Here is a 24,126-nt window from a genome sequence, read left to right as displayed (position 1 = left end):
CCCAGAATGCCTGTAACTGTGAGAAGTGTAGCAGTGCTTCAGGCACGAGACACGTGGTGCTCACCCAGCTTTGGGTACCAGCTCCAGCGCTCAGCTTGGTTTCTCCACACTACCTGCAGCCCTGAGAGGACTCTGAGGAAAAGGAAGGTCCCCGTGGCCCCCAGTGCTGGGCACGTTCACTTCTCCTTGGGTTCCCTCCTTCTGTGGGGCTGGGGGCTGATGGGGATCCTTTGATGGGGAGGGAATGGGGATGGGATGGATGGGAAAGAGTGGAGATAGGGATGGGATGGGGTTGGAGATGGGATGGGGAGGCAGTGGGTATGGGATGAATATAGAGATGAGATGTAGACAGGGATGGGATGTGATGAGATTGGAGATGGGATGGGGATGGGAACAGGAATGGGGACAGGAAGGGAACGAGACGGAGATGGAAATGGAGATGAGGATGGAGTGGGGATCGGATGGAGATAGAGAAGGAGATAAGATGTTATGAGGTTGTAGATGGGTTGGGGATGAGCATGGGGTCAAAAATGAGGTACAGTCCCCCTCTTTCTCGCTGGTTCTGCCTCTGGCGAGGCAGCTGCCAGGATGCAACTTCAAATGAGGAAGATGTGACGCAAAAACCACAGAGGGAAGAAAAACAGCCTGCCGCTGCCTGCCTGCCCCCTCCCCCCCCAGTTTCTCCCCTCCGGCCTCCCTTCCCCAGGCTGTGTACAGAGGCGTTGCTGCTCTACACACCTCCCGCTCAGCCACCAGCACCAGGGCGGAGGAGGCAGCACGGCTCCATGGCAGCCCAGGCGCCCGCCCTGTGCCTTCTGCTCATGGTGGGGATGTGGGGTGAGTACGCGGTGCTTCTCCTGGGGCACACTGCCCACGGTGTGGGGCGCAGGCTGATGCTGTCTCCTTCTCTTGCAGCTGGCTGCAGGCACAGAGGAGCAGCCCTGGGCCCTGGAGGTCAGTGCGCTTTGGGGCTCCGGCTTTGGGGTTTTGGAACCTGTATGGTTCCACGGTGGCATGGGATGCCTGCCCAGTGCCAGGCGGGGGATGCTGACCACCAATGCTCACTGTTCCAGAAAAGCCCACCTTGCGGCTCTCTGGTGGTGGCTGCCGCTGTACTGGGCTACTGGAGGTGCAAATGTGGAGCGGATGGAGCCCTGTGTGTTGGGATGGTGTGAGCCAGGACAGTGTGTGCCAGCAGCTGGACTGTGGCCCTCCTACCAAGCTGAACTTCATGCCTCCCAACCTCGAGGAGCAGCAGGCATGGGCTATGCGGTGCAAGGGGATGGAGAGGTGCCATTGGGTGGCCGCCAACTGCAGCCAGCAAGCCATCGTCGCCTGCAGTGGTGAGCATGGCTTTCCTAAGGCCATCTGTGCCCCCACTGCCCCCACCTGCTGCCTCTCTTCTCATTTCAGAGCCAGAGCCCACCAGAACCGAGCCCCCACCTGTGCCTCCCACCACCAGCCCTGAGCCCACCGGTGAGAGCCCCCTGTCCACAGCCACCCTGCAGAAGCTCAGCTGGGTGGCGGGATAGGATTTGCATAGCGAGGACTTTGTTCCCCACCAATGCGAATTTGGGGCCGAGGTCCACGCGTGTGATGGCTGCACTGTCTCTGTTCCCTCCCCAGGCGCCCCATGGCTGCGGTTGGTGGATGGCAACTTCAGCTGCTCAGGCTTTGTGGAGCTGCACCTGCGGGGCCGATGGGGGGCCGTGGCACTCAGCCCAGACGTTTGGCCGGAGCTGCCCACCCGCATCTGCCATGCACTTGGCTGCAACAACCCCAGTGGTATCCCCATTGGTGTCGCGGTGGGTGACACTGTTGACATCCCCATTGGTGGCCCAGTGGGTGGCCCCGTGTCTCTGCCATCAGAGAGCCGCCTGCCCGTGAGGTGGGAGGCAGTGGTGCCGTGCACCAGCCCTGAATTGCTTGACTGCTTCAGCTGGACCAGCCATGGGCACAGGAAAGCGTCCACCTTCCTCATCTGCCCAGGTGAGCGTGTGACAGGGGCACAGGATGGGTGGCAGTGGTGCCCCTTGCACTCACATACAAAGACAAAACTGCACACATTTGGTTACTGGAAGATGTACGCAGCATCCTGCTTGTGCCATGGGATTGCCAAGCCCTTGGCCCTCGCCTCCATCTGCTCAGGCTTTGAAGCTGTCCTGCGGGGCTTGGGGGGCTTAATGAGATGACATATTGCTGTTGTGGGTTTCCATGGCTGTGCTTGCCATGGGATGGCACTGTCTGTGCCACCATGCCACCAGTCCTCTCCCTGCAGGTTCCCAGCCACGTGCCGGGCGCAGGCTGGCAGGCGGCCCCACGCCATGCGAGGGGCACATCGAGGTGTTCCAGAGGGGCCACTGGCACATGCTATGTGACGAGCAGGTACACCGTGTCGAGCGAGGCCGCCAGCTCTGCAGGGAGCTGCGCTGTGGGGACCTCTCCTTCAGCGTCGAGCTGCGGGACTCCCATGCCAGTGGGATCATCTGCAAGGAGCGTTACCTCCACCTCTGTCCCGAGAGCCCCAAGGAGGTCTATGGCTGCTCTCGCACCCATGTGGTCTGTAAGCAGCTGTGCGCCCACCCCTCGCAGTGCCACTCCCTTGGGGGTGCCACCTGCATGGTGACGCCATCTTCTCCCAGGCCAGATGTCGAAGCCACCTCCTGCTGGCACCGCACCTGGCACAGTGGCCAGCATCTGCCTGGCCCTGCTCCTGCTGGGAGTCCTGCTGCTCATCTGTGGTCCCCCTGCCTACAGGAGGCTGATGAAGAGGAGTAGGTGGCCAGACCCCCAACCTGTCCCCAAACCCCTCTCTTTGTGTCAACCGCATCCCCCACCTCTCTGGAGTTTTTAGGGTGATGTGTGTGCACTCCATATGCCTTCCCCTGGATCCCACACAGATGCTACCACTCCATCCTCACTGTTCCTATATCAGTGCTACCATTTCATCCCCATTTTCCCTACGCCGTTGCCACCACCCTGTCCCCACCGTCCCCGTGCTGCCTGCAGCACGAGGATTAGGCGCATAAATGAGCGCTCAATATGAGACAGGAGATTACCAGGAGGATTACTGGGCATGGCAGATGGGGCCACAGTGGGCTCCTGGGGGGACACAACCTGACTGCATCCTCTCCCTCCCTCTCTCCATCCCTTCCTCACAGTCTCCAAGAAGAAGCAGCGGCAGTGGATCGGCCCCACGGGACTACACCAGAGCGGTGAGCAGGGAGCGGGGTTTTGGCGTGGGCTGTAAGCAGCTCTTGCTTCTTGCCACCACATTGAATTGTCAATGCAGTGCTGGCTTGGTGGCACCAAGCACTCTTCCCAAGCCACCCTGCCTTGCAGTCTCCTTCCACCGCAACAGCACTGTCACCCCGAGGGCAAGAGTGGAGGAGCAGAGGGCGCAGGGGAGGGACAATGATTATGCTCAGCCCCCCCAGAAGGGCCTGTCGGCGTACCCAGGTGAGGACACTGGCAACGCGCACTCCCTTCCCATGGGGAAGGATGAATTTGGGGCTCTGCAATGCAGGCACCATCTGGTGGCACTGGGTAAGGAGCCGTGTGTGGTTCAATCCACAGCCCTGGAAGGCACAGCACGAGCTGCCAGCGCCCTGGACAACTCCTCTGACAGTGACTACGACCTGCACTCTGCCCGCAGGCTGTGAGATGCAGAGGTAGGGCCGCCCCATTGATGGGATCGGTTAATTCAGCTGCACAGAGCCGGAGGAACAGATGGGTGGATACCCACATATCCCCATCCCCGCGGTGCTGGAGCCCACCCTGCTCACTTGGGGATCTCTCTGCTGGAGCTGAGCCCACTCGCATCCTTTGCTGCGCTCATCTCTGACCCCACGACAGCCTCAGGGTGCTGATGCGCCTCAGCCTCTGAGCAACCTTTTGCTTCTTCCTGCTCATTCTCTCACTTCTGGGCCTCCTTCCTGCCTGGGAAAGCGCAAGGTGGGGGCTTTCTGAGCTCTGCATGCATCTGAAAGTTTGCACCATGGGGCCAAGGGCTGCCGTGATGCAACCGCGCGCCTTGGGGCTGTAAGCAGAGAACTGAAGTTGGCTGCGCGTGCGCAGGACAGCACAAGGGCTGTGCAAAAAGCAAAGCGTGGATGGGCAGCGCAGGAAGAACAGAAACATCGAGAAGCAATCCATTGAATTGGTAATAAAATGGTTATTTCTGGTAACGATGCCTTGTTCTCCACCCTCCGCTACCGCGCCGCTCCTCGGATGGCCAACCAAAAGGCACCAGCAGCACAAGGGATGGATGAGCAAGAAACGTGCAGAAAGGCAGCAAAGGGCCCCTCGGGGAGAAAGAGCCGGAGAGCAGGAAGGATGCGCTAGAAGACAGTGCAGGAGGGTGAAAGGTTGAGTTGACAAAATGGAGAGGAAGTCAGTGTGAGGCTGCCAAGATGGCACGGAAAGATCAATAGAGCTCTGTCATTTCTGAAGGTACCACTGCTGGGACTCCGTGTACGATTCACCATTTTATTACTGTAATTAACCACCATGCGGGACTGCTTCCATCGACCCCTAAAGCATTCCTCTTGCTCTAGTCCATTAGTAATCTCCCCTTATAAATAACTTACAGACATAGAAGCGGTATTGGTAGGAAAAAAGTGCTGAGCAATGCAAACGCCATTTCTGCTAGCAGCCCTGGCTCCCCATCACCTCGTGTTTCCGGAGAAGGGGAATCCCAAATCCACCCCTGGGCACCACAGGAGCAGCTGAGTGTGCAACACCAACTCCTCCGTGCAACCTGGGCACACCCCCCAGGGCAGCATGAACCGCTCTTAGTGTAAAAGCACCCACATCCTGTGCTTGGAGCCTTCATGCCCTCAGTCAGAACCTGTGTGGGATGCGGAGGCTCCTGGGCAGCGTGGAGATGGGTTTTGTCACCTGAAAGGGGCAGCACTGGGATGCACTTCTGCTTTAGGGCGTGCTGGCAGCATCTCTGAGCTGCAACACACCTGCGAGCCCAGCTATTCCCACCTCCTATCTCAGGAGGGCCCCTTGCAGACAGCAAACATTTTGTGGCTGAAATACTGTGATTCCCACTGTACCTTTGGGATATCTATGAAGAAGCTGGGAATTCCTACACTACATGTGTTATAAACGACAGGCAGACCCAGAGGATTGCTCGCTTGCACACAGAGCGGTCAGGCTCCCAGCAGGCCTTATCAGTGCACAGCCCACGTATAACACACAGCTGGCTGCCTGGGTGCTATAGCAGAGCCTGGATGAACCTGCTGGGAAGCAGCCACTTCAGCCCGCCGGCAACCACTTCGCAATGATCCCAAAGACGTGTGGCTGCTACTGCATCCTATGCGACACTCTGGTGTGCAGGGGCTGAAGAGCCACGCTCTGGGCTCGCTCCTCTTCCTCAGTCCACAAAGAGGAGGGAGCAGCAGAGGACACCGTCTGGTTTAGTTGCCAGGCCAAGCAGGGCGCGGGGGGTTCCCGGGTGGGGGGTGGTACCCACAGGGTGGCCCTGGTGGATAGGGAGGCTGAGGGGGGATCGGAAAACTGGGGAGGGGAGGCTGCGTGGGGTAGGGACACTGTGGCCGCCCAGCCCCAGGGGGTGCGTAGGGTGGGTAGGCAGGTCTGGGTGGTGGAGTGGAGGGAAAGGAGGGGACATGCGGTGGGCCCCTGGATGGAGACCAGGAGTAGGCTGGTGCAAACGAGGCGCCTGGGGGAGGCTTGGGGAAGCCCGGTGCGGAGTCAGCAGCCTGCAAGGGTGGGTACGTGGCACCTGGAGGAGGCTGGTAGGGAAGGGCGGGCTGGGCGCTGGGCTGAGAGGCAGCAACGTGTCCTGTGGTGTGTGGGGCACCTGCAAAAGGAGCAGGTGGGAGAGCACCGTGCGCTGTAGGGCCAGGCGGCATGGCTGGGGCCGGGCTGTAGGGCAGAGGAAAGGAAGGAGCCCCTGATGGGACGGGCAGTAGCTGCGGTGGGTCCACGGGTGCACAAGGAGGCTGCTGCTGCTGTGCGTCCCTGACAGGCTCCTGTGGTGCTCGTGACTTCCGCAGCACCTCCTGCAGCTTTTCCACCCTGACCCGGCGCAAGTGGGACAACCTCCTCATCACCAAGAACTGCTCAAGGAAGGTCTCCAGGACCACCTCACCCTCCAGGAACTTCTCAGCCATTTTCTGGAAGAGAAGACAGTACAACATCCCTCAGTGCTGCCTCCCCAAATCCACTTTGGGATTGACATCTCCTTCAGGACCGCACCGCACAGAAGCAAAGAAAGAATAATCCAACCTTTTTTGGAGCGATAATGTCAAGCTACAAAAAGATAATCCTTGATTTAAGGGATTAGGTTTGGGAGAGTAACTGCAAACCTCTTAGAACTAATCACTTGAACTGCTAATTGTTTCAAACCTTAAGCTCACCTCAGACTCCTCTTCAATTTTTTGGCTTTCCACCTGCAGGAGATCCAGCAACATTTGAGGATGCATTGCGGCTGAAAATTTCTCTGGGGAAAAGAGCAGAGAAATAAACACAGACTGGGGCAAAAACGTTAGTACACTGACCTGTCTAACAGAGCTTGTCACCTATTCCACAGCTTTGCACTGAGACACAAGGAAAACCTAAAGCAGAAGGAGTTCACTGTCCTCATTTCTGTGCCCCACGTGCCTTTCCAACGCTGTCTTCCCACCTTGGAAAATGTTGGTGTAAGGAAAAAGTCTCAATAGGAAACAGTCTTAACCACTGACATACCTGATTGGTACCTAAACGCAGCTTATAAACAGAGGAGAAAGATCTATTACACAGGCAGAGAGTGACAGAATGAAGGGAGAAGGGTTTAAAACTAAAGAAGAGAAAATCTGGCTTAGCTGTGAGGATGAGATTCCTCACTCAGGGTACAGTGAGGCCCTGGCATAGCTTCTTGAGGAAGCTGTGTGTCCCATCCCTGGAGATGCCCAAAGCCAGGCTGGATGGGGCCCTGGGCAGCCCGATCTGGTGGGTGACAACCAGCCCACAGCAGTAGTTAGGGCTGGGGGGCTTTGAGGTCACTTCCAACTCAACCACTGTGTGGTTCTGCAATTATACGAAAGGAAATGAGACTGAAGCCACTCACCCAGCTTTGCCTTCTGCTCCTTACAGCGTTCAGTGAGGTTTTGCAGCTCCTCATACTTGCTGGAGAGCTCAGAACGTCCTGTCTCCAGAGGAACCTGGAACTTCAGGTTCTGCTCAGCAAGGCTGCGATTGGCAGCGAGCGCCATCTCCCTCTCCAGCTGCAGCTCCTGCACCTGAGGAGCAGAGCCCACGGTCAGCACAGTGCCACGCAGCCAGCCCTCACCTGCCTGCCTCACTGCTTACCTCCCTGGACTCCAGGGCCAAGCGCTCGATCTCTGCAGCATCCTCCTGCAAAGCCTGGAGCTCCTCCACAGTACGGTTCTTCAGGGTGTCCATGCTCAGACAGCCACGGCCTCCTAGAACAGGGAAAGGAATTCAAAAAGGCAGTAAGGCTGGAAAATATCACTAAGATCATCCAGCCCAGCCCACGCCCACTGGGCCACGTCCCCCAGTGCCACATCTCCGTGGTTCCTGAGCACACCCAGGGACAGTGACTCCACTACGCCCCCCGGGCAGCCTGTGCCTCACCACTCTTTCCGAGAAGAAATCTTTCCTCACACTCAGCCTGAACCTCCCCGAAGTCAAACCCAGCCCCCCGCGATCAGGCAGCGATCCGATTAAGGATACAGAAACAGCTTCAGTTCTTACAGAGACCCGGAAGGCCGCTCGCTTGCACCAGGCGCTCCTGTCAAGGTTCGCCTTCCTTCGGCCCGCTTCTCCCCAGCACCGTCCCCGCTCAGGACCCAGCGCGGAGCCCCTCCACCAACGCGACGATGCCCACGACAGCACCGAAAGGCCGCAAACACCGGCGGGCGTAAAGCCCAGCCGCGCTCCGCCCGGCTTCGGGCCGCCGGACTGCGCCGCCACTGACTTCCGGCGCCTCACCGGAAGTGAGCGCCGCCGCTGCGCGCTGAGGGATGTGGCGCCCCCTGGCGGCGAGGGGTGCGTGACGCCGCCGCCATCTTGTGGCCTGGACTCGGTGTGGGCTGGGTTTGTGGCTGTAGCTGAAGCGGGGCCTGGCTTCTCGAGCCACACTGCAGGGGTTCCATGCAGGGAGCTCCTTTGTGTTGTGTAAAGCATCTCACGCTGAGTAGCAGCTGCTTCTCACAGCGTTGCAACAGCTGCTGGCTCAGGCGGATCAGAGTGCTGCTCTTGCTGCTCTGCCGGCGAGCCCTGCAAGAAATGCAAGAAGAGCAAGTCCTTGTGAATAGCCTGCCTTGCATAAAGCAACCAACGCGAGCAGCAAGGCAAACACACCTGCTGTCCACTTGTGGTCTGCAGAATGCTGCCGTCCACATTTCATGGAACCATAGGACCACAGAATGGTTGCGTTGGAACGGACTTCTAAGATCACAGAACCACAGAATGGTTGGGTTGGGAGGGGCCTCAAAGCCTCCCCAGCCCCAATCCCTTGTTGCCACCTGATCAGGCTGCCCAGAGCCCCATCCAGCCTGGCTTTGAGCAAGCACCTCCAGGGATGGGGAATCCACGGCTCCCTTCCGTCAGGGCCTCATCACTTTCTGAATACAGAATTTCCTCCTCATAACTGATCTGAATGCCTCATCTTTCAGCTTAAAGCTCTGTGCAGACAGTCATGAGGAAGCGTGGAACACAAAGGGGACCACAGCAAGGTCATGGCAATATTTCAGAGGTGCTGCCATCAAGCACATGGCTCCAGAAAGGCACTCTGGTTTCCATGTGCCACGTGAGGCCCTGTTGGCTTCTGTATGACAAACATGAGTCATACAGATCTGGCTCAGTACCCAGTGGTCCAGTCGGTGCATAGCAGGGATGATAACCTCGGCAGAACCCAATGTTATTGCAGAAAGGGACATGAAATTCCAAAGGGAGATTGATATTTTCAAGGAGGATCGATAGTGTGAGGAACAGTCTCCAGGGACATGAAAGGGCTGAGCACCATCCCAGCTCACCATTTGTCAAACTGTAAGGACTGAGTACGGGATAAGCAGTATTGTATGTGAATGATACCATTGAGGGGAGACTTGATGAGTGGATCTGATGTTGTTCACAGCTAATTGGGCACCAAAGTGGGAGGTGGCAGTACGAAGGTGGAGCAAAGCAACACAAAATCAGTGCAGGGTTAAAAAATCTTGTACAGAATTCAGCTCAGCAGCCTGATTCTGTCTCACATATCACCTTTGGTTTTTTCACTTGTGGTTTTGGTTTAATGTCCCTTTGAGCCTAACAGTCACTCAACTTTCTCAGCACCACATCGCAGATGTGGTTCACAAGGGAGCTGCAGCCCAGCCAGCTCCCTTCCTGTACCTGCTCTCATGTAACCCAAGGGCTTCACAAATCATGTGCTTCAGCCACAGGCTGATACTGCGGGTGGCCTCAGTCACTGGCTGGGTCTCCCACAGCAGATGGGAAGAGCTGGCCTCACCATCCAAAGGTCCTGCCCAGTAAGGAGCCAACATCTCTCTTCCTTTATTGATATTAATCAAACCTTGCTACATCAAGTTCTAGGAATTTGACACCTCAGGAGAGTCAAACCAGACTCCTGTCCTCTCAGTCTGCCCTTACAGAAGGGTCAGGAAAGATGGAACAGGGAGAGGAAAACAAGTTTGCTTCCTTGATCTGCTGTTACCAGGATAAACTATATCTCAGGAAGGTGACTTTTTTTCAGGCTGAGCCTTTTGAGCTGGCACAAGTAGAGCTCTAGGAATGGATACCTTTTCCTCAACAGAGCAAGGGTAGTTCTGCCTAGCACCAGGTCTGTTTGGTAGGGCTTTTCTGGAGCTTCATCAGCAAAGTTCCTCACCACATGATTTGGCCCCTGGGATGAGGGGGCCAATATAACATATGATAGTTCAATGCAACATCAGTGTTGGTGCCCAATCTTGTACCGTTCCCATCCAGACTTTTTGTGCACCTAGCCACCAGGGATGGTCTGGTGCAACTGATTCCCACCTTGTCTTTGTTGTTGCTGACAAAGCCACACAGGGATCCAGACAGAGCTATTTGCCACTCAAATCCAAGTCACCTAACCTTCCTGTGTGTCCAAAAGTAAGGCATCTTTTACCCTGGTTTCCCAGCAATGATGACACCTTGGGATGTGCAGATTTCTTGATTGTGTCTTTCCTGGCTTGAATACAGTAGCTGCCAAAAGGCATTTCCAGAGCAGCCACATCTCCCTGACATTGCCCAGCTCTTGATCAACCCATGACTGTGAAGTGAGGTCCCCATGCTCCACTTCCTCCCTGTCTCCACTGTTCGTTAAAATGACCAGGAACACTCTGTTCTCCCCCCTTCATAGCCTGTTTCCCATCGGGATAAGATTATGAAATCAATAGCCCTTGGAAACAAACAGTTTTCCGAAAACTTCCTTTAGGCCTCTCAGTGGAAAAAACCTGCATTTCTTATCAGGCACATGCAGCTTGACGTATGAGCAAACAGGCAGCAGCCCCAGGGCCTCACCCCCCTGTATTGGCCACCAGTCTGGTCCTACTCCTTGCCAATGAGTTGCCTTCAGGCTCTGAGCCCTTCTTCGACCTTCACCTGCCCCTGGGGGGACATCGTGGATGTGAGTGTGGCTGTTGATGTCTGCTGTCTGGGCCTGTTCATTTGGGAGAAGTCTCAGCAACAGTCCTAAGAAAGAGGGAAGTCAGCTTCTGGCCAATCTCAGAGCTGCTCAACCCCTGGAGCCATCTGCCTGCCCTTGTTGATCATAGAAAAATATGATGGCCGAGTTGGAAGAGATCTTAAAGCCCTCCCAGCCCTACTCCCTGCCGTGGGCTTGTTGCCCCTCACCAGATCAAGATGCCCAGGACCCCATCCAGCTTGGTGTTGGGCACCTCCAGGAATGGGGCATCCACAGTTTCCATGGGCATTCTGTGCCAGGGCCTCACCACCCTCTGATGACCAAGGCAGCTCAGGGGGTCCTCCCATGGGTTCACCCTGGCCTGTCCCACGATGAGCAACTCTACCCTTGGTGGGAGGGTTGAAACTGGATGGGCTTTAAGGTCACATCCAACCAACCATTTTGTGTCTCTATGATTTAGGGCGTTGAGAAGTGGCCTTCTTGCCCAGAGGCACATCTTTCAGAACACACATGAGGAATGTGGGGTTTTTTTTGGTACAGGAAAACCTGCTCACAGAGCTACTTTTCATCTTTGAGCCCACTTATTGCTGCTCTGGAGCTTTTCTTGCTAACATAGGTGACCATGAGAGTGGCCAAGTTACAGAATACCATAGTTTCACAGCACCAGTCCCGATCATGAGGCTTCCTCCAGTTTGTATTTTAAATGCAATAAGAGCATTTGACCAAAACTTTTCCCAGCGGGAAGACTGCCATATGGGCATGCTGTTGTCCCCTGCCTAGGGATATCGGGCATTTCAGCCCTTCTGCCCTTATCATCGCCTGCTAGACCCTACTAGGCTGCTCTCCTTTCCTCTCCCTGGTGAAGTTAGCATCCATCTTCCTGTCTCTCCTTGCAAGAAGTGGGGCTGAGGCTGGCGCTCACTGCTGCAGGCTCTCTCTGTTTTCCTCCTGTGCTCTGTGCACAGGACAAGGTGACCGTGCCGGCTCATGCGCATGGCACCACGGTGCCCGAACCAGAGCTGAGCACCTCTGATGCAACCACACGTGGGTGAGCTCTGTGTCATCCTGGCCAGCAGCATCCCCACTTTCATCCCCTAATTGGTCCCAGTTTCATCCTCCATGTCTGCAATCAGACCAGCATCTACCTGGGCCTCCCCATGGCACTGCAGGACGCTGGGATGTGTTTCTCCTGGGGCCTGAGCCTTCCTAAGCATCGGTTGCCCCAGTGGAGGGGATGGCAAGCCATCACCTTGACATTCCCCTGGTGTCCTCTGCGGACATTGCGATAACTCCCACATGGCCGTTTGCCTTTCTTATCGGGGCTGCTGGCCAAACAACCGTGGGCTGTATATAAGGAACTCAACTGGGGCTCCTGGCACATTGGCACTTCACCGTTGGTATCGGCAACTTGCCACAGAGAACCATGATGAAGCTGCTCCTGCTCCTCAGCTTGGTGGCCCTGGCCCATTGCGACATCCGCAGGTGAGCAGTGTGGTGGTGGGTATGTGATGGGGCTCAACAAGGACAGGGGGCAGCTCGCAGTGCCCAGCCATAGCCACGGCCAAGGCACAGCATGGGTGTCCCCCAAACTTCTGTGCCCTGATCCCCATCCCTGCCCTGAGCCTGATCTCTCCCACACCTCAGGATCCCGCTGCAGAAGGGAAAGTCCCTGCGGAAGCAGCTGAAGGAGCATGGCTTGCTGGAGGATTTCCTGAAGAAGCATCCCTACAACCCAGCCTCCAAATACAACCATGTCTTTACTGCCACTGAATCCTATGAGCCCATGACGAACTACATGGATGTGAGCAGGGGGCAGCCACAACCCAAGGGCTACCAGCCCCTCACCAACTCTCTCATCACCTTCCTATCCCCCTAACCTCCTTCCACAGGCTTCGTACTATGGCACCATCTCCATCGGCACCCCGCCGCAGGACTTCACTGTCATCTTCGACACTGGCTCCTCCAACCTGTGGGTGCCCTCTGTGTATTGCAAAAGCCTGGCCTGCAGTGAGTATCCCTCTCCCTGAGGGCTGGTGGATGGTGTCCCCTTTTGCCACGTGTTGTCACCTTGCCTTCACTGCCCAAGGGTGGGATGGGCTGTGACCATTCCTCTCTCACACCTGCAGGCAACCACAAAGTTTTCAACCCCTTCAAGTCCTCCACCTACGTGAGCACCAACGAAACCGTCTACATCGCCTACGGCACCGGCAGCATGAGTGGCATCCTTGGCTATGACACTGTGGCCGTAAGGCAGCAGCGATCCAGCTGCTTGTGTCACGGGACGTGGGGACATGGGGATGCCACATGCCCCAACCCAGCTCATCCTGCTCTCCCCATCTCTCCTACCAGGTCTCGAGCATCGATGTCAAAAATCAGATCTTTGGGCTGTCTGAGAGTGAGCCTGGCTACTTCTTCTACTACTGCAACTTTGATGGCATCCTGGCCTGGCCTTCCCCAGCATCTCCTCCTCTGGGGCCACCCCTGTCTTCGACAACATGATGAGCCAGGACCTGGTGTCCCAGGACCTCTTCTCCGTCTACCTCAGCAAGTAGGTCCCACAGAGAAGGTTGTCTCCTTGAGGGTCCCTTGGAGGCTTCAGCATCACATCCCCTCGATGCTGTGGGGATCCTGGGCCGTGGGACCGCTGTACCTAATGGCTGCTCCTACAGGGATGAGGAATCAGGCAGCTTTGTTCTCTTTGGTGGCATCGACCCAAATTACACCTCCAAAGGCGTCTACTGGGTCCCACTCTCTGCTGAAACCTACTGGCAGATCACCATGGACAGGTATTGTTGGCAGTGATGGGACAGAGTGAGGGTGGTGACATCCCATATCTCACCTCCGGGCTCCGTGCAGGGTCACCGTTGGCGAGAAGTACGCCGCCTGCCGCCTCACCTGCCAGGCCATCGTGGATACTGGCACCTCACTGCTAGTCATGCCCGAAGATGCCTACAACCGTGTCATCAGTGACCTGGGTGTCAGCTCTGATGACGAGGTGAGGCAGGAGGTCCTGGGAACCCACAGGACTCAGGATCCTCCTGAAGGCCAAGGTCCTGCCCTGGTTCCAGGACACGTGGTTCCAGAGGGGCCACTGACCCCATATTCCCAACAGATCAGCTGTGATGACATCAGCAAACTGCCTGATATCACCTTCCATATCAATGGCTATGCCCTCACCCTGCCAGCCAGCGCCTACGTGCTGAAAGTGAGCACCCCATGGGGGTGGTGAGGGGGATAGGGGTGGGGATGGGATGGGGATGGGATGGAGATGGGATGGAAATGGAGATAGGGGTGGGGATGGACTCTTCTGGGTGTCCTGGGCAGTTGGTGATGGTCTCCATCCTTGCCCACAGGAGGACGGGGCCTGCAGCCTTGGCATCGAAAACATGGGCACCCCCACTGAGTCGGGTGAGCAGTGGATCCTTGGCGATGTCTTCATCCGCAGGTACTATGTGATCTTCGACAGGAGCAACAACGCACTGGGGTTCTCTCCCTGTCCTGAGCCCCTTCAGCCCCTGGCTGGGCCAGACCCCACTTTTTCTTTCAGGCTGCTGCTGTCACTGAGCACAATAAAGCCTTGGAAACGCATTCATGTGTTGAGTTTCTCTGGGAAAGGGTCAGGTCAGGCTGCAGCATCTCCATGGTGCTGATGATGTCAGGCTGGGCTCCTCCTGCTGGTGAGGCCCTTTGTTTCTCCCCACCATGATGCTTGCTGGCCACAAGTATCCAGGGTGCAGGACAAAACCATCACCATGCTGGCAGGGCTCTCCTAAACTGTGTTTGTTCCTGGCACATGGCTCGCTGGCTCCTGTTGGCAGCACCTGCACTGAGTCCCTGGCAGCTCCCAGTTGGCTCATCCCAGCCTCCAGCAAGCCACACATGTCTCCTGTGCACAGAAGGGACAATCAGAAGATTCATCCCAGGGATGGGATTCATCTAAGGATGGTGCTGGTGATGCTGCTTGCTGCCACCTGGGTGCCACTGCATCCCCCAGCTCCCTGTGGTTCACCCAGCTGTGCAAACACCCCACATCTCCAGGCAAGGCAGCGGGCAGCCTATAAGTGTCAGAGGACAGTGGCATGACAGCAGGAAGCTGATAGGTGTCAGGGGCCCAGTGCCGAGGTAGCAGGTGGCCAGTAAGTGTCCCCAAGTGGGATGAAAGTGCTGGTTTATCAGGGTGCTGGCACGCCTCATCTGGCAGTGCCTCTGCGTGCTGTGATTTAAGGGCAGGCACCCCACAGTGCAGCACTGCATCCCTGTGCCATGAGGTGGCTGTGGCTGATGGGGCTGGCAGTAGCCACCCACACCCTGATGACAAAGTAGGGAACACTGGTGGTCATGGTGGGATCCCTGTGGTTGTCGCTGTGCTCAGCTGCAGTCCTTCCAGGACAGGTGCAGTGCAGTGACAGCTCCAGTTACAGCAATCCATTGTGTATATTCTGTTGCTTTCTGTTCTGATAACGTGTTCAAAGAACGTTTGGATTTTGTGTTGGGGGACATGGTTTAGTGAGAACTCTTGGTGATAGGTGGATGGTTGGACTGGATGATCCTGTAGGTCTTTTCCAACCTTGGTGTTTCTGCGATTCCGTGATTCCCACAGGGTCATCTTGCAGCAGGAAGACAGAGCAGAGTGCTGCAGGACAGCGGGGTGCTGGGGGAGCTCCTGCTGCAGCAAGCCCTCTCCCCAGCAGTCGAGCATCGCCGCACCACCACCATGGAGCTCTTGGAAAACTACATGGATGTGAGCGTGAGGGGCTTGGCAGGACCCCAGTGCCTGGGGGATTCTGTGGGCAGGGGGCAGTGGAAGCCTCCAACAGGCCCTGCATTGGCAGCTGAATGCTGTCACTAGGGAAGACTGAAGCCCTCCTGCCCTGCTCAGCTCTCTCCCCCATCCCTCCCACCTCCCGAGGCAGCCAACCACCAACGCTTAGACCTGGCTCGTTCCTCCACCCACTGCAGCGCGACCATGCTATGGTGCTGACAGCATGGCTGGCGTGCTGACCTACGACACCGTCACGGTGAGCATCCAGGGGGCACAGGGTGGGGGGGGATGTGGTGCACCCCAAGCTTTCCCCATCAGGTTGGGTGCAGAACCAGATGGTTGGGCTGAGCCAGAGGGAGCCTGGCTCCTTCCTTGTCCACATGCCCTTTGATGGCTTCCTGGGACTGGCTTTTCCCCACATCGCCTCCTCCGGTGCTACTTCGCTGTTTGACAACACGATGAGCCAAGGCCTGGTGGCTCAGGACCTCTTCTCCATCTACCTCACCCCGTAAGTACCAGCAGCACGTAGGCAAACTCCGACACACTTGGAGCCAAAGCATGACCAGTGGTGAAAGCTTCGCATTGGGCTGACCCCAAGGCATGCACAGCTCCCACCTGGGAGCAGAATTCTGCCCTGGAAGGGCACTGGCACCCCATGGGCACCCCACTTCCACAGTGATGAGCGAAATGGCAGCTTTGTGCTCTTCGGTGGCATCAACAGTTGCCACTTCATCAGGAACCTGAGCTGGATCCCGCTGACTGCCCAAACCTACCGGCAAATCAAGGTGGACAGGTAGTGCTGGGACGTGGCATGGGTATGGGGACTCGTCACCAGGATGACAGCCTGCCTAAGGGACATGCCGTGCCTCCAGATTCGCCATGCATGCCTCCCCATCGCCTGCATCCATGGCTGCCACGCCATCCTGGACAGCGGCAGGCCCTGGTCTCAGCGTGCGCCACATCCAATGTAAGATGGGAGCCACACGCAGCCCCAGTGGTCTGGTAAGCACATGGGGATGAAGGCAGGGACAGGACAGTGGTGGCTGTCCCCTCCATGGCAGCACACAGTGAGATGCAGCTCCATTCTGCCCATCTCTGTCTATCGTCTTTGTCATCGCCGGCGCTCAATTCCCGCTGCCAACCCAGTCCTACATCCTCCAGGTGAGTCCCAAGCCCCAGCACACCGTTCCCACGGGCTGCCCACCACTCACCACATCCCCATCCATCCAGAGGGAGGATGGCTCCTGCATGAGTGGCTTTGAAGCCTATGCCCTGCCCATGGCCACTGGTGAGCTATGGATCCTTGGCAACGTCTTCCTGCGTTGCTACTACAGTGTCTTTGACAGAGCCAACAGCATGGTGTGGCTGGCGCTCACCGCCTAAGGCACACCAGTCACAGAATCACAGAACCATAAAGGTTGGAAAAGACCTTTAAGACCATCCAGTTGAACTGTGGACCCATCCCCACCGTGCCAACTGACTACGTCCCCCAGTGCCGCATCTCCATGGTTCTCAAACACCTCCAGGCGTGGTGACTCCACCACCTCCTGGGCACCCTGTGCCAACGCAGCACCACTCTTCGATAGGAATATTTCCTAATATCCAGCCTGACCCTCCCCTGGCGCAGCTTAAGGCCATCTTCTCTTGTCCTTTTGCTAATTACCCCCTTTGAGGTAATTACCTCCTCTTCGCTGTAGAGAGTGATAAGATCCCTAAGAGCTGCACAGTTCTTCGTGTCCCCAACACCAAGTGGGGCTGGGCTGGGTGCGTACAAGGAGGAGCCTGGAGCATAAATACTGGGGTAACTTTATTGGGGGTGGAAGAGCACTGGCACCCCAGACCCACAGCCTCTGGCACCATGGAGTGGTGAAGGACCGGGGGTCCCTGTGCCCACTGCCCAAGGATGTATCACCACCTCTGGTTGCTCGGCGCATCCACTGTGCACCTCAGTGCCCCATCTTCAGCTGTGCCTGGCCAGCCAGGCCTGCTAATCCAGCAGCCTTCCTCCTCCTCCTCCTCCAGGTGTGGGTGATTCTATGTGTCCATGTCCGCGTCCCCAGGCTGTTCCTGAGCGTCCTGCCTTGAGCTGGGGCTGCTGCTGAGGGCTGGGGATCCTGTGGCCTTACCAGGGCAGCCCAATGGGGGGCTCGGGGTGTTGGGAGGGGGCTCTCCCCCCAGAGAAGGGCTGAGGGGGTTGGTGTGGAGCAGGACCTGGGCCAGGCGGTGGCGGGGGGTCTGGGGTGTGCCCTCATGGGATGGTGATGGGGACAAGGATGGGGATGGAGATGGGGATGGAGATGAAGACAGGGATGATGGCTGTGGGGTTGGGGATGGGGACAGAAGTGGAGATGTGTCACTGCTCTGCAGAAGGCTGTCTGCTGCAGAGAGAGAGAGATGCCCACATTTAGCTTCATCCCTCCCTAAAATTCCTGCATCCCACACTGGGGACAAAAGCCAGGTTGGGGCACCCACATACAGAGGTGGTACCTTGGCAACGTGGGCAGCAGGCAGTGGGCTCAGTGCAGGACTGAGGACACGGCCTCTCCTCGCAGCTCACCTCCCCGAGCTGTGGCACAGCAGGAAGAGGGTGATGAGGAGGATGAGGGGGATGAGGAGTGCAAGGAAGAAGGAGGCGTGAGCTCACCTGGCAGGTACAGAGGATGCAGGGCCGGCCCTCGGGGCTGAAGCTTTGCCCATTCACCACTTTCCTGCCCTCATAGTTGCAGTCTAGGGGGACAGTGCTCGGAGCAGGGGTGGGGGACACATCCTTGTGTCCCTGTGTCCTCACATCCCTATGTCCCCCTGTCCCCTTCGTCCCTGCATCCCCACACCCACATGTACTCACGTCCCCGTGTTCTCGTGTCCCCACGTCTTTCTGTCCTCATGTCCCTGTGTCCCCACGTCCCCCTGTCCCCAAGTCCCCATGCCCCCGGATTTCACCTTTACAGACAGGGCAGCACTCGCCCTCGGGGTGGAAGGGGTAGGTGCAGAAGATGGCGCAGTCCACGGGCGAGCAGGCCACTGAGCCCAGCTGGGGAGAGGTGGGGGCTGGGCATTAGTGGGTCAGGGTGCCCAAATGCCCACACCCCAAAGTCCACATGCCTCACCAGGCAGATGCAGCTGAGGCAGGGGTCCAGGAGTGACGGGAAGGTCTCATTGTTGTAGAAGATCCGCCCCATGTAGGTGCATCCTATGGGTTGAGAGTGGGGTTGCAGCGCCTGGAGTCCTGTGTCGTCACCCTGTCCCTTGCTGTCCCCATCACCTGCTGAGCAGTCGGGGCAGCACTGCCCCGGGATGTGGATGGGGTAGGGGCATGTCTCCACGCAATCTGTCCGCTTGCAGCTCACCGAGCCATCAGCCTGCGAGGGGGAACAAGTGGCACAGACCTTGAAGCCATACAGGCTGAACCCACAGCGGGGGAGCTTTAACACAGTATGGGGGGAGGGTGGAAAGCCTGTGGAGCTGGGGATGGCAGAAGAGCAGAGGCTGAAGCATGGCCAAGGCAGGAGGCAGTTGGAGAGAGACCCTCCATCCTTCCCTGAGCCAACCCCAGAGATGCAAGGCAAGGCATGAGGACAGGGGATGGGGACACGGAAGGGATGGGGATGGAGACAGAGATGTGGACAGGTAGGAGGAGTGAAACAGAGTAGATTCTCATTCACCTGGCATACGCATAACTCACAGGGATCACCTGGAGACCAAATCTGTCCAATGGGAAACTCTACCCCATTGTCATCCACGAAGCAGCCTGGTGGGGACATGGACATGGCTGGGGAGAGGGCACCTCATCCTGTCACTCTCTGCCACATGTGGGTACACAAACACCACCTGAACCCTGTGGCAATGCATCCCCAATTCCATTTCTCCCAACTGGTGCCCCACACCCCAGCTCACCCGAGGGGCGCGGGGGGTCCTTGCAACTGAAGCAGCACTGCCCGGGATGCAGCTGCCTCTGGTGCTGGGGACAGTCCAGCACTGGGCACGGGGCAAAAGAGCACTCCACCTCTCCATTCTGTGGGGAGAAGGGAGCATCACCCAGCAGCTCTGTGCCACTCACGGGACAATAAGAAGTGCCCCGGACCCACCCGGCAGACACAGGTAGTGCACTCGTCCCCATCCAAGCTGAAGCGGGCTCCGTGCGCGTAGGTCTGGCCATGGAAGCTACATTTTGCTGGGCAGGAGGGAGGCAACGAGGGCTGAGATGGGGAGCTGAGCCCCCCCAGGACCCCATGCGTGTGGCAGAGCCACCCACAGCCACTCAATCTCTGGCAGGACCCCACCTGGCTGGCAGGAGCAGCAGTTGGGGGGTGAGGCGCTGGGGCAGGAGCCTGGGGGGCACTCGGGGGAGATGCAGGAGATATTGCCAGCCTGCAGAGAGGAATGTGGGGCGGTCATGGGATGAGCAATGGATGTCAGTCCTGGCATGTGGCAGTGCGTCATTTGGATCCCACAGTTCCAGTGTGTCCCATCAATGTCATGAGCATCCGGGACAGGACTGGAGGACTGCCCCCAGCCCTGTCCCACTGCACAGCACTCACCAGGCACATGCAGATGGTGCAGTTTCCATCTGATGGAGTGAAGACTTCTCCTTCAGTGTGGGCCACCCCGTTGCTCAGACAGCCTGCGAGCCGGGAGTCAGAGCAGGCCACAGGGGGGGCACAGGAATGGGGGGGGCAGGGCTCACCTGTGCAGCTGGGACAGCAGCCTCCAGCCGGGGCGGGCAGAGGGTGGGAGCACGGTATGAGGCAGGTGATGGCCTCGCACAGCACTTGGCCTCCCTGCTGGGGTGGGCACAGCTCAGGCACAGCACGGGGATGTGGGAATATGGCGATGTGTGGATGCAGGTATGTGGAACGCTCACCTGGCAGCTGCAGCTCTGGCACCCTGGCTCGTTCCAGCGAGCGCCTGGCTCCTGGGGAGCCCCACGATGCCAGCAGAGAGGAGCTGATGTGGGAGTCCCAGGGGGCGGATCGATGGCATCGTGAGGGGAGGGAGGAATGGATGTGCCTGGTGCCGCGGCAGGGAGGTGAGGAGAGGGGAGCAGGCGGGGTCCCCCAGCTCCGGGAGGGAGTAGGATATGCGTGGGGGGGTGCTGCAAGGACTGCAGGATGGGCGAGGGTGCCAGGATGGCCTTGGGGAAGCCTGGGAGGGAAGGGGAAAGGCGTCAGCACGGGGATTTTGGGGGTTCCCACGTGGAGGAACAGGCGGTTACCTTCGCAGGACACCCTGTCCCTGCTGAGCCGGTAGCCAGGCCGGCAGGAGCAGAGGAAGCTGCCCAGTGTGTTGTGGCAGGCATGCTGGCAGGCACGGCGCTCACCCGGCTGCCGGCACTCGTTGACATCTGGGGGATGTGGAAATCGTTGGTGTCCCCAGCGGTGTCACCCGTGGCACTGAGCACAGCACGGGCACATAGCAGGGTTGGGTTTCTACCATGTGGGGGGGAGTCGTGGTGCCGGCACGTAGGGGAGGGGTGACGGCGCATGGGGAGCTGTCGTGGTGCAGCCCGTGGCAGCGGGCGGCCAAGCCCGCGTGCAGCACTCACCCACGCAGGTGTGCTGGTTCCCATGGAGGTGGTAGCCAGGACGGCAGGAGCAGCGGTAGCTGCCCATGCTGTTCTTGCAGCGGTGCTGGCACGGCGTGGCCAGGCACTCGTCAGTATCTGTCAGGCAGAGGCTGAGGCTCAGCGCCCCAGCTGAGCGGCCCTCCCCAGCCCCTGACCCCACGGACCCTGGCAGCTGTGGCGGTTGGCGGCGAGCTGCATGCCGGGGCCGCACTCGCAGACGAAGCCACCCTCGGTGTTGACGCACAGCCCCTCGCAGGCAGCGCTCAGGCACTCGTTGATGTCTGCGGGCGAGAAGGGACGGAGCTGGGGGCTGGGGAACGCTGGGAACCCCCCTCCGGCCACACCTCGCTCCCCCCAGCTCACCATTGCAGCGGACGCCGGCGTCCGTCTCCACCATGGAGAAGCCGAGGGGACAGACGCGGGCCACCTCCTGGCACCCACCGTGGTTACAGGAGAGGTCGCAGCCGTACTCCCCGCAGCTCCCTAGCGGCTCTGGAAGGCAAAGAGTGGCTCTGCGGGACACCGGGGGCACCCTGGAAGCCAACTGTGCGCCCTCGGCTCCGTGGCACGTGGAGGGGATGGGGCCCTACCTGGGCAGGTGACGCCCCGCTCTCCATCGGGGCACGAGCAGAGGTTGGGTGCAATGCAGAAGCCGCTGCCGCAGCCAAAGGAGCAGAGCGCTGCGGGGCGCGGGAACGTGAGGGCGCGGGGACTCCCACCCGGTGCCATCCCCGGCGCCCGTACTCACGCAGGATGCACTGCCCGCTGCCCGGAGCCAGCATCCAGCCGGGGCAACATCCGCTGCCGAAAGCCGAGAAGCAGATGTGGGGCCCCACGTGGCGCCTGGGAGCGGGCGGCGAAGGAGGAGGTCACCCTTTGCCGAGCCCCACGGACGTGAGGAGGCGATGGGGGACCGGGGATGGGGACGTGAGGGAGCTGGAGTGCCGACGATGCAGCGGCACGGATCTGAGGAAAGGGTCTCGGGGTACAACGGGATGACTGCGGGATGCGGTGGGACGGAGGGGTGGTGGAGAGGCATCTCTGGGCAGGACGGAGACGTGGGGAGAGGCAGCCCGCGAGGGTTACCATCCGCGGTAGTGGATGGGGCGCACGTGGGCAGGACGCTGCACGCCGCCATCGCCAGGTGCAGCTGGGGTAGGGATAAGGAAAAGGGGGGCAGGCTACCTCTCCACGGCAAAGCTGGCCGGCTTCTTCCTCCCGGAGTACACCCTGCCCTGCCCGCCCGGGAGGAGCAGGGACACACAGGCAGCCCGGACGAGCAGCACGACCAACATGCCAGCGGTTCCGGCGGCACGCTCCCAGCGCTGCCTTCCTGCCTGCCTTGCAGCACGGGGCGCCTACCGCATGCTGGCCCTTGGCCCTGCTCCTCCTCCCGCCCGCCGGGCCGGGAACAATGCGGGGGGTGGAGGGAGGCAGAGCGGGGCGCGCCGGGGGGCCCCGATCCTCCTCTGCCCCAGCGCGGGAGAACGAGCGTGGGGATGCTCGAGCCGAGCCTCGCGCCCTCGCCGCACTTCGGCCTCAGCGCCACCGACCTTCTCCTCCTCCTCCCCGAGGGAGGGGGTCCCCACTCTTTGGAGAGGGGAGAAGGGAGCTCAGCGTCCCCCCTGCTTTCTCCTTTCCCACATCTGGCAGAGCTCCGGGCTGGCCTCTCCCCACCCCTCCTCCTCCTCCTCCTCCTCCTGGCGGCACTGGGCTGCCTTCCCAGCCCTGCACGGGGACCCACCAAAGAGGAGCACGCAGCAGATAGAGGAGCCAAAGTGCAGTGGGGAAGGGCGCGGCGAGGGCCTCCGTGGGGGCTGAAACCCCTCCAGCCCGAACCTCCCTGCGCCCGGCCGGGGGCTGAAGCAAAGGTGAAGGGCAGGTAAATGATTGACGGTGCAGAGCAAAGAGCATTCCCTGCAGCACGGCACTGGGGTGACCCTCTGCCTGCAGCCCCAGGCTTCCCCTGCAGCGTGACCCCGGGGCATCATCAAATGCTGGCTGGAGGGAAGTTGAGAGCGTGGCACCTGCCACGCCGGGTTTGCTTTTAGGGAGGGAGAAGGGCCAAGCACAGATCCTGAGCCCTCCAGCAAAGGAAAGGTGCCTGTGGAAGGTCAGTTAACTTCTCCCATCCCAAACAACAGCCTGCTGCAGGTGGATCGGATTCTTCCCACACCTAAGGCTTGCCCAGCAGCTCAGGGCTGCTGGAAACACGCACACGACTTTAGGATGCTGCCCACCTCTTAGCTGCTGCAGGAAAGGAGGAACATAGGGAAAAAAACTTGTGCTAGCATGGGACCATGGTGTGCATGCACACGTGCAGCTTTTGGAGCAAAACCTGAGTTGTATAGCAAGAAGAAAGGATCCAATCTGGGGTCCTGTGCCGTTCTCCCCTCCTCTGGTGGCGCAGAGCCTCCTAAGTGTGGGATAATATCTGTGGGGGCTCTGTTAACCCCATGGGTTCCAATGGGGAAGAGGGCAGCTGGGGACTCCTCAGCTCCCTCACGTGCATTTTGGCAACTGCTCAGCAATCAGGACAGCAGCAAGCCAGAGCGGCTCAGAGCCAAATGGAGGCCAGGATAATGATTAATCTATTTAACATGCAGAGAATGGAGGGGCAGGACCCCATTCCGCATGGAGCCCGACTTCCAGCTCCTAGCTTTGTACTCCCTGCCCCTGCTGCACCAGGGAATGCAGGAATCCTTAAGTTGAAGCAATCCTTAAGTTCTTTACTATGAGAGTGGTGAGGTACTGAACAGGCTGCCCAGAGACTCTGTGGATGCTCCTCTGTTCCTGGAGGTGTTCAAGGCCAGGTTGGATGGGGCCCTGGGCAGACTGGTCTAGTATTAAATGGGGAAGTTTTTGGCCTTGCCTGTGGCAGGAGGGTTGGAGCTCCATGATCCTTGAGGTCCCTTCCAACCTGGGCCATTCTGTGTGATTCTGTGAATCCCATGCAGCTGCGATGCTTAGTGGTGCGTGGCAGCACCAGCGGGCACACCATTCCGTTTGGACTACTTTATTTGGTAAAACTCCACAAACGAATTGAACTTCCCAGAAATTCCCTCCCTGAGCGAGCCAGAGGTGCAGTGGAGGGAGAGAAGCGTGCTGTTCTGCTGTCCCCCTCCGCTTCCTTCGCAGAGAAATGCTCTGGGCCCACAGATC

General features: G+C 58.7%; 4 protein-coding genes across 4 annotated transcripts; 2 read left to right on the top strand and 2 right to left on the bottom strand.

Annotated features, from left to right (window-relative positions):
- Positions 1-785: 785 nt before the first annotated feature.
- Positions 786-3,662, top strand: CD5 (CD5 molecule; the record flags this gene model as incomplete). The annotated part of the gene is made up of 10 exons (XM_079537713.1): positions 786-837; positions 916-954; positions 1,074-1,343; positions 1,414-1,476; positions 1,627-1,989; positions 2,279-2,563; positions 2,643-2,774; positions 3,162-3,215; positions 3,343-3,459; positions 3,577-3,662. The coding sequence occupies 10 exons, from the start codon at positions 786-788 to the stop codon at positions 3,660-3,662; spliced, it is 1,461 nt and encodes a 486-aa protein (XP_079393839.1).
- A 1,764-nt stretch (positions 3,663-5,426) lies between these two features.
- Positions 5,427-7,686, bottom strand: VPS37C (VPS37C subunit of ESCRT-I; the record flags this gene model as incomplete). Its single annotated transcript, XM_079537723.1, has 5 exons — positions 7,636-7,686; positions 7,321-7,433; positions 7,079-7,250; positions 6,390-6,472; positions 5,427-6,146 (listed from the first exon to the last, which is right to left on the bottom strand). Exons 2-5 carry the CDS (start codon positions 7,411-7,413, stop codon positions 5,427-5,429), a joined length of 1,068 nt encoding a protein of 355 aa, XP_079393849.1. The 5' UTR covers positions 7,414-7,433; positions 7,636-7,686.
- A 4,379-nt stretch (positions 7,687-12,065) lies between these two features.
- LOC306947677 (pepsin A-like) lies at positions 12,066-16,784 on the top strand (the record flags this gene model as incomplete). Its single annotated transcript, XM_079537053.1, is given in 15 exon segments — positions 12,066-12,121; positions 12,284-12,440; positions 12,529-12,646; positions 12,766-12,884; positions 12,989-13,076; positions 13,079-13,187; positions 13,309-13,425; positions 13,496-13,634; positions 13,752-13,844; positions 13,993-14,134; positions 15,253-15,386; positions 15,731-15,909; positions 16,078-16,194; positions 16,274-16,403; positions 16,548-16,784. Coding segments are annotated over 15 exon segments (1,935 nt in total).
- An 865-nt stretch (positions 16,785-17,649) lies between these two features.
- Positions 17,650-22,259, bottom strand: VWCE (von Willebrand factor C and EGF domains; the record flags this gene model as incomplete). The annotated part of the gene is made up of 19 exons (XM_079537052.1): positions 17,650-17,717; positions 17,889-17,967; positions 18,046-18,128; positions 18,342-18,432; positions 18,509-18,760; positions 19,064-19,149; positions 19,296-19,413; positions 19,487-19,572; positions 19,682-19,769; positions 19,940-20,022; positions 20,086-20,182; positions 20,263-20,543; positions 20,614-20,742; positions 20,944-21,060; positions 21,129-21,245; positions 21,328-21,456; positions 21,555-21,644; positions 21,713-21,807; positions 22,150-22,259. 19 exons carry the CDS (start codon positions 22,257-22,259, stop codon positions 17,650-17,652), a joined length of 2,199 nt encoding a protein of 732 aa, XP_079393178.1.
- Positions 22,260-24,126: the final 1,867 nt, after the last annotated feature.

This window comes from Tetrao urogallus (genome assembly GCF_951394365.1).
Source record: "Tetrao urogallus genome assembly, chromosome: 6".
Taxonomy (NCBI): Eukaryota; Metazoa; Chordata; class Aves; order Galliformes; family Phasianidae; genus Tetrao; species Tetrao urogallus.
This window is presented reverse-complemented; position numbering and strand designations above follow the sequence as displayed.